At 52.0% G+C, this 16,419-nt stretch overlaps 1 protein-coding gene across 5 annotated transcripts in view; it reads right to left on the bottom strand.

The window, feature by feature from the left end:
* The window catches only part of SHANK2 (SH3 and multiple ankyrin repeat domains 2), a 548,806-nt gene that overhangs the window by 374,413 nt on the left and 157,974 nt on the right, over nt 1–16,419 (bottom strand). For all 5 annotated transcript variants that reach the window (XM_067747966.1, XM_067747967.1, XM_067747965.1 and 2 more), the window contains exon 10: nt 14,520–14,597. In XM_067747966.1, the coding sequence (XP_067604067.1) occupies nt 14,520–14,597 (78 nt within the window). The remainder of the gene's footprint in view (nt 1–14,519; nt 14,598–16,419) is intronic.

The raw sequence follows: 16,419 nt of genomic DNA, 5'->3' as shown, positions 1-16,419 counted from the left end.
TTTCCTCTTTCCATGCATAAAGTGCAGCCATAGGGACAGCGCCTAGAAAGGATTCACGGTGTATCTGCGGTACAGAAATGCCACGGGGGGCGGGACGGCGATTAGGAAAGAAAGGGGAGAAACACCAACTTGAACCAACAAGTACCGAGCGGGGGTCCTGGGGGGCCCCTCACTCACTAGCCAACCTGCGAGTTCACCTGTGGGAACAGCAGAGGCTGCACTCATTCTGGGCAGGGGGCCAAGATTAACAGGGGGTCAGCAGCTTGAATCCCAGGAAGCAGACGGGCCGATTAGAGACGGGACATAGTTTGGAGTCCGACAGCCCCAAATTTCAATTCTGCCTTTACTAGCTCATCTGTAAAAGGGGTTCAAGATATTTAAACGTGCAGGGCATCTGAAGACCACATTCTCCCAATAAAATCCCCCTGCATGGTCCACAGTGGACACTCAGTAAATGCCGGTCTCTCCACCCTCCTCCCTCTTTCTAGAAAGCTGCAGGGGCGTTTTCTGATGAACTGGGTAGTTTTCTAACCTGATACACACGTGTACGCATGACTGCTCCCAGAATTACATCTGCAGAGGGACAGCAGGGTACCATTCAAAGTCAAATGTGAAACTACAGATGACAGAAGCATTACAGCAAACTGAGAAAAACTTGGCCCAAAACGTCTCCTGGTCTTGTGGTTTGGGTTTAAGGACTGCATGTGTCCTCCCCCCTCCCAAATTCCTGTGTTGAGGCCCTAACGCCCAGTGGAATGTATTTGGAGGTGGGGCCTTTGGGAGGAGGAGGGGGTTGGAGGAGGTCACGATGGGATCAGTGCCCTTATAAGAAGGGACACCAGCGATCTCTCTCTCCAGGACACAGTGAGAAGGCAGCCATCTGCAAGGCAGGAAGAGAGTCCTCACTAGGCACCAGAGGGGGTGGCACCTTGATCTCAGACTTCCAGCCTCCAGAACTGTGAGAAATAAATGTTGCTCTTTAAGCTGCCCCATCTGTGATCTTCTTTTATGGCAGCCGGAGCTGACTGATACAGGGTCATTTCTACTTCACTTCAAATTGATGAACAATTCCAGAACTGACATTCAGGACGTGTTTCTTCAGGATAGAAATAGTAAACATCAATCTTCACCATCCTGTACCCCAGTGTTCACTGCAGCACTATTTACAGTAGCCATGACATGGAAGCAGCCTAAATGCCCATCAACAGAGGAATGGATAAAGAAGATGTGGTACATATAGACAATGGAATATTACTCAGCCATAAAAAAAGAATGAACTAATGTCATTTGCAGCAACATGGATGGACCTGGAGGTTGTCATACTGAGTGAAGTAAGTCAAACAGAGAAAGACAAATATCATATGATATCACTTATATGGAATCTAAAAAAGGGTACAGGGCTTTCCTGGTGGCGCAGTGGTTGAGAATCTGCCTGCCGATGCAGGGGACACGGGTTCGAGCGCTGGTCCAGGAAGATCCCACATGCCGCAGAGCAACTAAGCCCGTGTGCCACAACTACTGAGCCTGCGCGTCTGGAGCCAGGCTGTGACAGTGAGACGCCCACGCACCGTGATGAAGAGTGGCCCCCGCTCGCCACAACTAGAGAAAGCCCTTGCACAGAAACGAAGACCCAACACAGCCAAAAATAAATAAATAAATAAAAATAAATTTTAAAAGGGTACAAATGAACTTATCTACAAAACAGAAATAGAGCTATGGAGGTAGAAAAGAAACTTCCGGTTACAAGGGGGTAAGCGGGGCAGGGATAAATTAGGAGATTGGGATTAACATATACACACTATTATATATAAAATAGATAACTAATAAAGACCTATTGCATAGCACAGGGAACTCTACTCAATACTCTGTAATGACCTATATGGGAAAAAGAATCTAAAGAAGAGTGGATATATGTGTACGTATAACTGAATCACTTTGCTGTACACCTGAAACTAACACAACGTTGTAAATCAACTACACTCCAATTACAAAAAAATATCGGCAGCACCCTGGCTGCCCCACCTGCACACCTGGACCGAGTCGTCCCAAGTTAACGCTGCCACCTAGTGGCCAGTGTGAGGAGTTACAAGGATTACCTGACAGGTGACCAAGGACAGCTGCCCAGTCACAGCTCATTCCATCTCCAGTTAGGTGTGTTCATCATCAGCCGCTGGGCACTCGGACTTCAAAGATGGAAGAGACGGGGCATCTCCTCCTCAAAGAACTTTACAGTGTAGCTGGGTGACTGATGCAGAAACCGACCGCGCTGACACATTATGTTACAGGTGCACATCAAGTAACACGGGCACCAAAAGGAAAGCACCACTGGGACAGCCCAAGGCTGCAGGAGAGCAGCCTGCAGAGAGAGGGCTTTGGTTTTGAAGGGTGAATAGGAGTTCACCGGGCAAAGGTGAGCTCATGGTAAGGGGGAAGGGGGAACAGGAAAGACTGCCTTTAAAAAAATGAAATCAAATTTTTGCCTCTAGGTGCCACACATCTGGATGCATGGTCTGAAAAGTCAAATCCTTCTACACGGTTGTCCACACCCCTACTGCCTACACACACACGCCCCAGACCATGTTCACGCTTGCTTTCTCAGTCCTTTGCTGCCTCCTTCTAAACAGCACACTCCTGGTGCTGTCTTGATTTCTTTCCATTTAAATATTAGTTGTCGACATCCTGCTGTGGAAGACGAGGGCTCAGCTCATCCACCATACAGCCCAGTACAGGTGCGTCCCCTGCTTTGGTTAATCATCACCCCGTGTCTACATTAGGATGGCTAACTCCATCTTTCCCCCAGCCGAGTATGGGTCTCTCTCCCGTGAGTGAATAACAGCCACCTTTAAAACTCTGCTCTTCTACTGACCCGTAATTAATGGATCACCAGGTTCTGACAGAGGCCTCCTCTCCAGCTGCAAGCACGTCAGGCCATCTCTCCGCTGCCTTCGTTTCCAGGTGACGTCTGCCCTGGAGGATGAAATTCATGGTCCATGAGCTTTCAACGCTGTTGCTGAAATGTCTGACTCCCGATCCTCCATGTGGAAATGGCTTTTCCCTTTTTGAAATCTAAGGATCGCATTTTTATTTTTAGTTCCGAAGTTCTGGGCTCTCACGAGCCCTGTCCTTGCTGTGGACACTTGCCCACATTTGATACTGGAAGCTCACGGGCCTTTTTCCAATTGGGAATCTCATGTCCTTCTGATGGGTGGCACTGTCTTGAATGATGTCTTTGCTGATTTCTTCTGCTCTCCCTGGAAATTCCATCATTCAGGTGTCAAACCCTCTCCCAACTCCCGGATTACCTTACGTCTCAGTTCTCCCGTCCATCTCTGGTCCTCTTCAGCAAGGCTGCGCTCATAGCTTAGCTGCCATTATTACTTGTCATGAGCCCCTTCAACCCTCGCTTCACAAATGCTTTATCCTCTCTTATCACACTGAGGAGATGGGGTACATACACATATATATATATTTTAAACATTTTATTTATTTATTTATTTTGGCTATGCCGGGTCTTCGTTGTGGCATGTGGGATCTCGAGTTGCGGCATGTGGGCTCTTAGTTGTGGCATGCAGACTTCTTACTTGTGGCATGCATGTGGGATCTAGTTCCCTGACCAGGGATTGAACCTGGGCCCCCTGCATTGGGAACGTAGAGTCCTACCCACTGGACCACCAGAGAAGTCCCTGGGGTATATATATATATTTTTGTTGTTGTTGTTGTTTTGTTTTTTGTTTGTTTGTTTGTTTGTTTGTCTGTTTTTGTGGTATGCGGGCCTCTCACTGTTATGGCCTCGGCCATGGCTCACGGGCCCAGCCGCTCTGCGGCATGTGGGATCCTCCTGGACCGGGGCACGAACCCATGTCCCCTGCATTGGCAGGCGGACTCTCAACCACTGTGCCACCAGGGAAGCCCCCTGGGGTATATATTTTTGAAGTCCCCTTCCGTTCTCTAAATTTCTCAGTTTCTACCCATCATCTTTATTTCTGCTTGTTTGGTGTCTGCCTTTCATGTTGGCAGTTTTCCCTTAATGCTGGTGATTCTCAGCTGTCTGTTCCTATTTTCGATTTGAAGCGTTTGCATGCAGAATGGAAACTCTGGATGTGGTAGGTTGCTCTTGCCAGTGGGAGGACGCCCCCCGGGGGCTTTCATGGGGGGGAATGAAGCACAGGATACTTGGGGGAGGGGTTCTACTCACAGAGGTGACAGCAGGTGCAAAGGCCCTGGGGCAAGCGTGTGTCTGGCGTGCTTGAGGAACAGCAGGGGCCAGGGTGTCTAGGGCAAAGGGAGTGGGTTGGAAGCTGTGAGGTCAGCGAGGTCCCCATGAGCCTGGTCATACGGGCCTAGTAGATTCAACCAACACACCCGTTTCCAGCCTTACCTGCAATCCCCAACACAGAGGAGCCTTGCTTCCAACACCCAGAGTCTCTGGGGTCCTGACCTGAGGTCGGGCCGGCTCCTCGCTCTGTGCACTGATGGCAGGCAGGGTGGTTTCCCTAATGCTCTTCGCCTCTATTTCCTTCCCATCCTGGTGCTGTGGACCGGTGACCGTCTCGCCTTCATTTTTACATAATAGGGTCAGGTGCCCACATGCTTCCTGAACTTCACACGTTACCTGGGGACTGGGCGTGCTTTTCTCAGCTCGTGGACAGCAGCACCTGCCAGCTGACCTCCCTGGGCCCCGGCCCAGCCCTGCCCACGTGGGTGGGGGGCGTCTCAAGGCCGGCCGCACAGTGCTCTGTTTAGGGGGACAGACTGCGTAACTTTAAACTCGCGAAACCTGGGTTTCCCACCTCAGCTGCGGTGCAGGGGTTCCGGGGAAGAGCTCTGATGACTCACCCCCTGCCCCTGACCAGGCGCCTACCCAGGGCCCCCCGGGGCCCTCATGATTCTGACCTCGAGACACATGCGTCACAGCCTTGCTCTCCACCTTGCCACCCCTCCCCCGATGTTGCACAATCAACCAACCAACCAATTAATTAGGAAAATCTCCCTGTCCTGACCCCTGGCTGGCTCAGTTCACGGGGCACCCCTCACTCATGTCATTCAAAGGGTAAAAATCAGCCCTGCTTTTCATATGGGACCATGGCGGGCTGTCGGATGGGATGGGTTGATTCCCATTTTAGAGTTTTCTTCTGTGGGTGCTGCACGTCTTGCTCAGAGTAAAGCCCAAAGTCCTTCCGAGTCACGGGGGCCTCTCTGGCCTCCACTTGCCCGCTCCCCCACTGGCTGGCCTCCTGGCTGCTCCTCAAACAGGCCAGGCATGCTCTGACCCCAGGGCCTTTGCACATGCCGGTTCCCGTCCCCCAGATACCAGCATGGCCCACGCCCTCCCTCGTTCCTGGCGTCTGCTCAAACATCAGAGGTCGTGCAAGGCTCCCATCATGATACAGCCTGGTAGAGAGACACCCCTGTGTCTCTACCCGCTCACTCTGCTTCTCTTCAAGTAAGTTAGCAGCCCTGACGCGTTCCCTGTATATCTGTTTAATTGTTCCCCATAAGTCTGACTAATGCGCACTCCGTGAGAGCAGGGGCGTCGCCGTTCATTGATGCATTTCCCAGCACCTAGAAGGGAGCGTGGCTCTAACCAGGAACTCTGTGTGTACTGGCTGGAATAATGAACTTGAAACCCGATCCTTCTTCATCATAGATCAGCACAGTAGATCAGCCAAAACACGGGTTTCCCAGGTTCCTGTGCCCGAATCTGAAACATGACTTCCTCTTCCCCGTTTCTATGGGAACACAGAGTCTGAATCCCAAATAAGAAGAACTTTTTAAGGAAGCTACTTAAAAATGAATGGCTTCCCCGACTGCATGCCCTAAGCAGGGATCACGGGCAGCAGGGCTTAGAGGGACCGGCCAGGCCACAAAGGGGAAGAGGCGGGGGGGGGGGGAGGGTGGGCAGTAAGGAGCGGTAGGGACTGCAGCAGGCCGGCAAGTGGCGACCTTCCCAAAGGGGCAGCGCTCCCCAAACCTGGCCAAATGCCAACGCACACAAAGGCTGCCTGCGCGTGCCCGCGCTTCCTAATTGTTCGAGGGGAGCTGGAAATCGGAATGTTTACACTACATCCCTGCATATTTAAATGCTGGCGAAGAATCTCGTTTTTAACAAACTCTGGGCAGGCCACAGAGTCTCTGGGTTGAGATCCACCATCTGCATGGCAGGTGGCAAACGGCAGACTGCGGCTCATCCCACCAACAAATGTGGGAGAGCGGGGTGCCCCGGCCCCTGGCATGTGGTCTGCCCCGTGGAAGGTCAGCAGATCCCAAGACATGAGGCAGGGACCAGCGGTGCCCTGCTCCCGCCCCACCGAGCTGCTTCTAAACACACCAGAGAAACACACGCAAAGAAGCAAAAAGAATCTGGCTGGACAGAAAAGAATAGTTTTTCACTGTCACTCATGGAAAGGGCTCAGCTGAAACCTGATATTTCCTAACCCACCCTGTGAGGGTTTAAATGCTGCTTCTCACAGAGCACACGTGAAGGGGGCTTGAAAGTGGAGAGGCCACGTGAGGACACAGAGAGAAGGCGGCCATCTGCAAGCCAGGAAGAGAGCCCTCGCCAGGAACCAGAGGGCTGGCACCTTGACCTTGGCCTCCCCGGCCTCTAGGACCGTGAGTAATAAACGCCTGTCTGAGCCACCCCACCTGTGGGACGCGTCACAGAGGCCAATGTGGGACTTGACACACCACGGGCAATGCAGATGTCACCTTCGGGTGGCTGTACGGCCCAGCTCCCACACCGTGGCTTTCCTAGTAGCTTTCATTGGTGGCAAAGAGCAGAGATGCACCCAACCTGGTGACAATTTTCACAGAGGGCAGAAGGGAAACCAAGGAGTGAGCCTGGTGCAGGGCCAGGCAGGAGGGCGCCCGGGGACTTGAGCAGTGGGAACTTGTGAGCTCGCAACTTGACAACCACCAGTGGGCTCTTGTGTCAGTGTCCTGGGGCCACTGGAACAAATGACTACAAACAACCGGCTTCAGGCAGCAGAACCTTATCCAGTTCTGGAGGCCACAGTCCAAAATCAGCATCACTGGGCCAAAACCAGGTGCGGGAAGGGCCGAGCTCCCTCCAGAGGCTCCAGGGGAGGGTCTCTCCTGCCTCTCCCAGCTTCTGGGGGCTGCGGTGCTCCTTGGCTTGTGGCCGTGTCCCTCCAGCCTCTGCCTCCGTCTTCATGTGGCCTCCTCTGTGCATATCCCGTTAGAAGGACCCTTGTGATGACACCGAGTCCTCCCGCATAATCCAGGGTAACCCCCCATCTCAAGATGCTTAACCCCTTCTGTGAAGTCCTTGCCGTACAAGGTCACATTTGCAGGTTCCGGGGATTAGGACCTAAATCTTCTGAGGCCGTTATTCAGCCCAGAACACTGCCCTTCCACGTGGGGGCCCCTGTAGCCCTCACCCCGTGCCTGCCGCAGGGGTCGCCTCCTTCCCGAACACGCCACGCTCTTCCCTGACCCCTGGCCTTTGTTCATGCCCCGTCCCCCTGGAATGCTGTGCCCCCGCCTCCGCTCCACAGATGTGTCACCGCCTCACACCTGTGTCCTCGGGCCCCTCACTCAGCCCTGCTTTCTCTTCTGGTCACCTGCCATGACGTGCCCGTGAGGCTCTGGTCCCCCCTCACCACAGTCCCCGCTCCTCCCCCGGCTGGTCCACCCACCCAGACACAGAACATCCACGTGGCCCAGGCGTGAGGCCAGGTGCACGGGTCCAGGTGAGCTGAAGGTCAAGCTGGGATCTGTCTTTGGGCCCATCGTGGGTGGCGTGCAGGGGTCACGTGGGTGCTGGTCTCCCTGAGCAGGGGGGGGAAGGAGGCCCTGTGACCACCTCAGAGGACGAGGGGAGGAGCCGTGGTGTGCCTGGCAGGGATGGAGTTACAGGCATGGTCACGGCCTCTGAACCCGGAGCTTGACGCGCTCCTCCAGAGGGCCTGAGTGTGTGCACGTGTACATGTCCGCATGTGTGCATGCACACACGCGTGTGTGCATATGTGTTGGTGTGTGTGCACGTGTCTGTGTCTGTGCGTGCACGTGTCTGTGTCTATGTGTGTGCATGTCCATGTGTCTGTGTGTGCGCGTGTATGTTTGTGTCTATGTGTCTGTGTGTGCACGTGCGTGTCTGTGTGTGTGCACAGGTGTTGGTGTGTGTGCACGTGTGTCTGTGTGCGCACATGTGTGTATCTGTGTGTCCATGTGTCTGTGTGTGCGCGTGTGCGTATCTGTATGTGTGTGTCTATGTGTCTGTGTGTGCATGTGCGTGTCTGTGTGTGTGCATATGTGTTGGTGTGTGCACGTGTATGTGTCTGTGCGTGCACGTGTCTATGTGTGTGCATGTCCATGTGTCTGTGTGTGCGCGTGTATGTTTGTGTCTATGTGTCTGTGTGTGCACGTGCGTGTCTGTGTGTGTGCATATGTGTTGGTGTGTGTGCACGTGTGTCTGTGTGTGCACATGTGTGTATCTGTGTGTCCATGTGTCTGTGTGCGCGTGTGCGTATCTGTATGTGTGTGTCTATGTGTCTGTGTGTGCACGTGCGTGTCTGTGTGTGTGCATATGTGTTGGTGTATATGCATGTGTCTGTGCGTGCACGTGTCTGTGTTTATGTGTGTGCATGTCCATGTGTCTGTGTGTGTGCGTGTGTCCATGTGTCTGTGTGTGCACATGTGTGTATCTGTGTGTGTGTCCATGTGTGTGTGCGTGTGTGTATCTGTGTGTGTCCATGTGTCTGTGTGCGCGTGTGTGTATCTGTGTGTCCATGTGTCTGTATGCACGCGTGTGTGTATCTGTGTGTCCATGTGTCTGTGTGTGCGCGTGTGTGTATCTGTGTCCATGTGTCTGTGTGTGTGCGCGTGTGTCTGTGCCTTTAATGCAGTCTTGTGTTAACTCTGCAATTTCGCGATGTCACCTCACGCCATTTGTGGCGCAGAAGGCAGCACAGCAGGAGAGGCCTGGGACCCTGCCCACGACATGCAACGGGGAAGCATAAGGTCACAGGGGAGAACGACAGCGCCTTGACCTTGCTCTACAATCTGTGTGGATTTCGACAAAACGCTGCTGGAGTCTTCCTGTTGAGTGACTAGCGAAGAAAGAAGTTCAGAAGGACAAGTGGAGGACGCAGGACCTCGAAATGCCTGCTGAGCGGATTCCATCGATTTCCCAGGAAAAGTACAACATCCGGAACACGAACAGCCCCCAGGGTGTCAGGCTGCCTTTGTCTCTGGGCCGCCTTCCAACCCAGCAGCAGCGGCTGGGAGCACACGGAGAAGGACGGGGCGACTTGGTCACTCGCAAGGCACCACTGCACTGCACGGCGTCAGGTGTGACCTGAGAGAACCTCCATCCCTCCCCAGCTGTGCCCTGGATGAGCAAGCGCCATCAGAGCTCCGGGAGATGCTCATAGACCTGAAGGACAAGAGCCGGGATCTGACACTCCAGGAGAGACCCAAGGTCATTCCTGAGAGTGGAGTGGCCCCCAGTGAACATGCGACGGCTCGGCCAGTTCCTGGGCATCAGAGCGTCAGTCACAGAGGGAGGGGCTCCAGGAAATGGATTTATGGGCGGCTGCCAACGCCCGGCTCGGCCCCATGATTTACTGCCTAAGACCCGAGGAATTTAAAACCCCTCCTTCCTGGCTCTGGCCTCTCTCCTCCTCTTACATCCAGAGTGACGGTGGAGGAAGGACTCAGGGCCCCGGGCTGTGGGCGACCCTCACCGTACCCTTCGAGCTGCAGACCCTGGCGTCCACCCACCTCTCCATCCAGTGGGGACGATGGGAACCAGCATCAGGAATGACGCGTGTTAAAGACTGAGTGCCCGGCGGGGCATAGAGCCCCTGTTCCCTGGGCGGCAGCCAGCGTACCCGGGCACGATGTTCACCAAAAAGACCCCACGGCCAGGACTTCTCTGTCCCCCGGCATCTTGTCCTCACACGCCCCTCCCTGTATGACAATTGGACGTTAGAGCTTCCAGAATGTCTCTCATTGCCTTTCCCTGTCTTCCTCATCCTGTCCTCCCTCTCTGCTTCTGGACGTCTGATGAGCAGCTGAGGAGGACACAACAGTGACACGTGTTGGGGCAGAGCTGCTTCCCCAAACACACAGGGGCTGGAATCCTTACCTCCAAAACCACGAAGGCCCATTGGAATGGAGCTGCTGGGGGCAAGAAGGGTTCAAATCAATCCTCCCGGGTATCAGCCAGAGCTCTCCAGGGAGACAGACCCATCGGATGTGTACACACACACACACGCACTCACACACGCATGCACGCACAGATTTATTTTAAGGAATTGGCCCATATGATAGTGGGGCAGGCCGGTGGCGGGAACCCTAGGCGGGGTCTCCGTGTTACAGTGGGGAGGCAGAATTCCTTCTTCTCAGGAACCCCAGTTTTTGCTCCCAAGGACTCCGACTGATGGGATGAGGCCCCACCACGTCCTGGAAGGCTCATCTCCTTTACTGAGTCAACTGCAGATGTGAACCACACCTACACGGCACCTTCACGCACCGGCGCCTAACCCAGCGCACATCACAGCCCACCTGCAGATGGCCATTCCTTTGTCCCCCACCCCAGCTGTACTCCCCCTTCACTTAGACCTTCCACCTCCGCAGAATTCCTTCCTTCCCATTTCTCTTCATCTTCAGAACCAGGACAGGTTTGCTCCCTTGGACTGAGCGATCCAAAAAGCAAGGAATCCCTGATGCTGTGGGCTCCATCTCAGGATGCAAGATGAATCACAGGCCAGAAGGATGTGCCTGCCTCACCCCAGACCACAGAGCCCTGGACCCGTGGTCAGAAGGCCTGGGGCTCACAGACTCGGCCACTAACTGATTCAGGACTCCGAGGCTTAACGTCTCTAATTCCACGTGTCCTATACATTGGGCAAAAAAATGCCTACCGTGTTGGGCTGTTGAACATTAAACGAGAACACACAAAAGAGCATCTGTGAGCTCTAAGATTCTGTGCAGCTGGGGACTTCCCAGGTGGGCCAGTGGCTAAGACTCCACGATCCCAGTGCAGGAGGCCTGGGTTCGATCTCTGGTCAGGGAACTAGATCTCACACGCGTGCCGCACTTAAAGATCCCACATGCCGCAACTAAAAGATCCTGCATGTCGCAACTAAGACCCAGTGCAGCCAAATAAACAAACAAATAAATATTTTCTAGAAAAAGATTCTGTGCAACTGGGAAGATTCATCATCATCACTATGACCATCAATACCCTAACCACCATCAATACCACCAACATCGTCATCAATGTTATGGACCGAATTGTCTCCCCCAGAATTCATATGCTGAAGCTCTAAGCCCCGTTGTGATGATATTTGTAGAAAGGGCCTCTAGAAACGTAATTAAGTTCAAATGAAGTCATAAGGGTGGGGCCCTAATCAGATGAGATTCTTGTTCCTACAAGAAGAGGAAGAAACACCAGAAAGCTCTCTCTCTCTCTCTCTCTCTCTTTCTACATGTTGCACAGAAGAAATACCAATGAGTAGGTGGAGGACGAGAGCCCTCACCAGGAACCAGGTCTGCCAGCACGTTGACCTTGGACTTGCAGCCTCCAGACTGTGAGGAATAAATGTCTGTTGTTTAAGCCCCTGAGCCTGTGGTACTCTGTGATGGTGGCCCGGGCTGATTCAGTCACCGTCATCACCACCGTCACCACCATCACCACTGTCACCACCGTCACCACCATCACCACCATCACCATCGTCACCACTGTCACCACCATCACCGCCGTCACCGCCGTCACCACCATCACCATCGTCACCACCGTCACCACCATCACAATCATCACCACCATCACCGCTGTCACTGTCACCACTGTCACATCACAATCATCACCACCGTCACCACCGTCACCACTGTCACCACGTCACTGCCATCACCACCATCACAATCATCACCACCGTCACCACCATCACCGTCACCACTGTCACATCACAATCATCACCGCCGTCACCACCGTCACCACCATCACAATCATCACCGCCGTCACCGCCGTCACCACCGTCACCGCCGTCACCACCATCACCGCCGTCACCACCGTCACCACTTCCTTCAGAAATTCACCTGTCTCTCTTGATTCTCAAACCTGAGTGGATGTCAGCGTCTCTAGGGGGCTTGTGAGAACACAGGACCCGAAGCCCTGCGCCCAAGCTTCAGATTCTGGGTGCCTGGGGGTCTGCATTTCTCTCAAGTCCCTGAGTCCTGCTGCTGCTGCTCCAGCCTTTGTATTAAATCATTAAGCAAAGCTTGGCCAGATGAAGTCTGTCAAATATTCCACGGTTTCTTAGAAAAGCCCACGCCCACAACAGCAGCTGAATATCATCAAAGCTTCCCAGGTGGACACACTGGATCCCTGTTAAATGGTGGCGCAGGCCATCATTCCCCCCGAAATCAATGGTGTTGATTCCTCACCGGGAGGGAAGGACCGTGAATGCTGGGGACATTCTACACGCAAGGCTCCAAAGCCTGAATTAAGTCTCTTTGTGCCATGAAAACACGAGAAGGTGGGGAGACATGAGGGGGAGACCAGCTCCCGGCACACGCAGTCGGAGCCCGTGCTGGGCGTGCAGAGCAAGCATCCCAGGCTTTGGTTCCGCCCGTTACATGGACAGTGTCTGCAGGGCACAAAGTCCTATTATTCAAGCGTGTTTGCATAATTGTCTTCCTGAATCATTTGGGGCACTTGATTATCGTTAGCAAAATAGAGACAGATGGCCTTGGGTCTGAGCTGGCGCGAATCTGCTGCCAGGAGGGTGCACGACGCTTCCTGCCAGGCCTCCTGGAAGAAGGGGTGTCCCTGCACTAGGTGCTTGCTGCCCGTGGTGACGGGACAGGAGTGGGGACTCACAGGGAGGTCACGGACAGTGATACTCTGTCCTGGACGCCGTGCACAAGTCACTCCCCTGGAGCGCCAGGTGGCGGTTACAAACCTTTGCCCAGACGGGGAGAAATGGCTCTCTTCTATCACCTACGCCTTCACCATGAATCAAAGGGCATTAGCTGCTCTTTTCTAAGCAATTTAAGCACCGTTCTGACTTCAAAAAAAAAAAAAAAGGACCAAAGAAAGATATTATTTAATGGAAACAAAATATTTAAACCAAGGCCACCAACCCACTGCTGAGCCCAAAAGGGCAGATGTGTCCCAGCACGAAGTGGGAAGAGCCCACGGCTCCCTCATCATCACCATTGGAAAGAGAACAGGCTTTTGGGGCGAAACCGCAGTCTTTATAGACCCATTAGCACAGCAGGAACTCACTTCCATGACCCATTTCCCATTACGTATCTTCAAGCCATGGATTCAGGGTAAAGTCCGGGCCCGTCAGTTCTCACGAACTGAGCAAAGTGGTTAATGATGACTGTTAGACATCCAGCCCAGTCTGGGGAGGGAACTGGTTCATTTTCAAGGCCTCAAGCTCGTCTGTATTAGTGATATCTAAGGAGAGGATTGGTCAAGTCTCCCGTGGAAGCCAGGTCTAAATGAAAGACCTCTCTCAGCTCAATAAGATGCAAAACTTATTTCCAAATAAAAAGAATCGCGGTCACCTCAACGTTCAGTTCGAGCGGAGAGGGCTGTGTTTAGGATGAGAAAGCATTTCAATAACTCTGAAAGAGTTATAGCCAAAAAAACAAGTTTTTCCACCCTAAACCATCTGGCCAGCTGCCTCAAAGTTCCACGAGCCCCATGTTTATAAAATGGGATATTAGCCGTAAAAAAGGAGGAAGCAGCGATACACACTACAACACAGATGGACCTTGAAAGCGTAATGCTGAGTGAACGAAGCCAGACACAGAAGACCACCTATTGTACGATTCCATCCCCATGAGATGTCCAGAAGAGGCCTGTCCACAGGGAAGAGAGCAGATGAGTGGTTGCCTAGGGGCCGCGGGAGGGAGGAACAGGGAGGAACTGTCAGTGGGTACAGTTTTCCTTGGGGTGATGAAAAAGTTCTTAACTACACAGAAGTGATGCTACCACATCGTGCATGTGCTGAAGGTCACTGAATTGTACACATTGATGTGACTACGACGGTACATTTTGTGGAATATGTATTTTACCACAATTAAAAAAATCAGGACCCTGGCTTCTCACTCCACCATGTAACCCCACAGCCACTCTGGACCCAGTCGTTCACCCTTCACCGAGGATAGCAGGCCGGGTGAGGGCACCGGATGATGGCAAGCCAGCTCCCTCCCGGTAGATTCTTACCAAGATCTCCCCATTCCCAGGATCAGCACGAAGCCAGGACTGCCCCACAGCTGCTGCAGTGAACGGCATTCACGTCTCTGCTGCCTTTCCCAAGCTGCCTGCGTGAATCGCCCCCCTGGAGGCATCGCTGCATTAGCGATGCTGTTCGGTCTAACTGGAAGGAAGCCAGTGTGGACCGGCAAACTGAAATAGGGCCGCAGCTCCACACACAGACCCCGTCCCCGACGGAAGGGCTGAGCTCGTGTCAGCACACACAGAGGATGTGTGGGAACGCGACGACACGGCGTCTCGGGGGGTTGATGAGTCCGCTTACCTGGAACGGGGTCTGGCTGTTGTAGTTCTTCAAGTCCTTATTTCCACCGCGAAACAGCAGCACGCGGGCACAGCTGTCCTGCAGAGAAGGAAGAAGAGATCCGTGTGTATAGCGGTGGCACAGGCATCCTCTAGAGAAGCCTGTTCACAGGGCGATCTCACAAGAATTCAGAGAAACGAAAACGCAAAGTCAACAGGAGGGCATCTTTGTTCGTCGGAGGGGCCAGAAGGAGGGTGGACAGGCCCTGGATGCTGTCAGCTGAAGCTTCACTGCTGCAAAGACTTTGGAGAGCAGCTCAGCAGAATCTACAAAAATTTCAAATACATCCATCCCACGGCCAGTGATTCCACTTTTTTAAGACCATCTACAGAGAGCTTTGCACGTGCGTATAAAATACATAATAGAAAAGCTGCAAGCAAAATACAAAAGGAAAAAAAGGAAGAGAAAACCTGGAGGTGGCAAAAATGTTCTAAAATAAAAGAAAGTGGGAAGCATTCTGGAACATTCTTTTCTTTTTTTTCCAAAACAAACAACTTTTTATTGAAGTATAGTTGATTTACAATGTTTCAGAGAAGTACAGCAAAGTGATTCAGTTATACATATATATGTATATTCTTTTTCAGATGCTTTTCCATTAGAAGTTATTACGAGATATTGAATATAGTTCCCTGTGCTCTACAGTAAGTCCTTGCTATCTATATTTTATATATAGTAGTCTATATATGTTAATCCCAAACTCCTAACTTGTCCTTCTTCCCCTCCTCTTCTTTCCACTTGGGTAACCATAAGTTTGTTCTCTATGTCTGTGAGTCTCTCCCTGTTTTGTAAATAAGTTCATTTGTGTCATATTTTAGATTCCACATATAAGCGACATGATATGTCTTTCTCTGTCTGACTTACTTCACTTAGTATAATCATCTCTAGGTCCATCCGTGTTGCTGCAAATGGCATTATTTCATTCTTTTAAGAGTCCATTGTATATATGTACCACATCTTCTTTAGCCATTCCTCTGTCAGTGGACACTTAGGTTGCTTCCATGTCTTGACTATGGTCAATAGTGCTGCTATGAACATTGGGGTGCATGTATCTTTCTGAATAGAATGCAGTTTTGTCTGGATATATGCCCAGGAGTGGGATTGCTGGATCATATGGTAGCTCTATTTTTAGATTTTTAAGGAACCTCCATACTGTTCTCCATAGAACATTCTTTGCCGAGGCAGTGGTAGCAAAAACAAGAAGGCAGACCGATATAAACTGACAAGAAAAATACCCAAGAACGTCTAAGTAGAAAACGTGAGTCTTAGAACAATGATATAGCTGAATTTCACTTACATTTTAAAGCCAGTATTCTAGAAAGCAAAGAATATGTCTGGAAAGATGTCACCAGTTAAGGGGTTTTACTTTCTCAGGAAGGAGAAGGGATGACGGAGTAAATCTTTTGTTATTATTATTTTCTGTACCTACATTTTCTAACGTTTTTAAAAGGCAGCCAATAGTCATTTCTTGTGGATTTGTACAATGAAAATCAATCTATTCCCGTCCACTTATTGAGCATCTACTATTCACCCGGAGAGGCCAACCCTTTTGAAACTCCTGATGGGGAGGGTGGGGACAACTACCCACGGATAAAAAGACACGCGCAAGGGAGTTCCCTGGTGGCCTAGTGGTTAGGATTCCGGGCTTTCACTGCCGTGGCCTGGGTTCAATTCCTGGTCGGGGAACTGAGATCCCGGAAGCTTCATGGTGCGGCAAAAAAAAAGACAAGTGGAAGCACATGGCTATAGAAGCAGTGGCGACATGAACACCTTGCCTAATAGATGCAGCTGGGCTGTTACGACGGGCAAATTACACTTTGGGAAGAGCGTCTGGATGATCAAGTGCCCGCAGGTGCCGGCGCCT

Source organism: Pseudorca crassidens, chromosome 9, assembly GCF_039906515.1.
Source record: "Pseudorca crassidens isolate mPseCra1 chromosome 9, mPseCra1.hap1, whole genome shotgun sequence".
In the NCBI taxonomy this organism is placed as follows: domain Eukaryota; kingdom Metazoa; phylum Chordata; class Mammalia; order Artiodactyla; family Delphinidae; genus Pseudorca; species Pseudorca crassidens.
The sequence above is the reverse complement of the archived record's forward strand: the minus strand, read 5'-3'. Positions and strand labels throughout refer to the sequence as shown.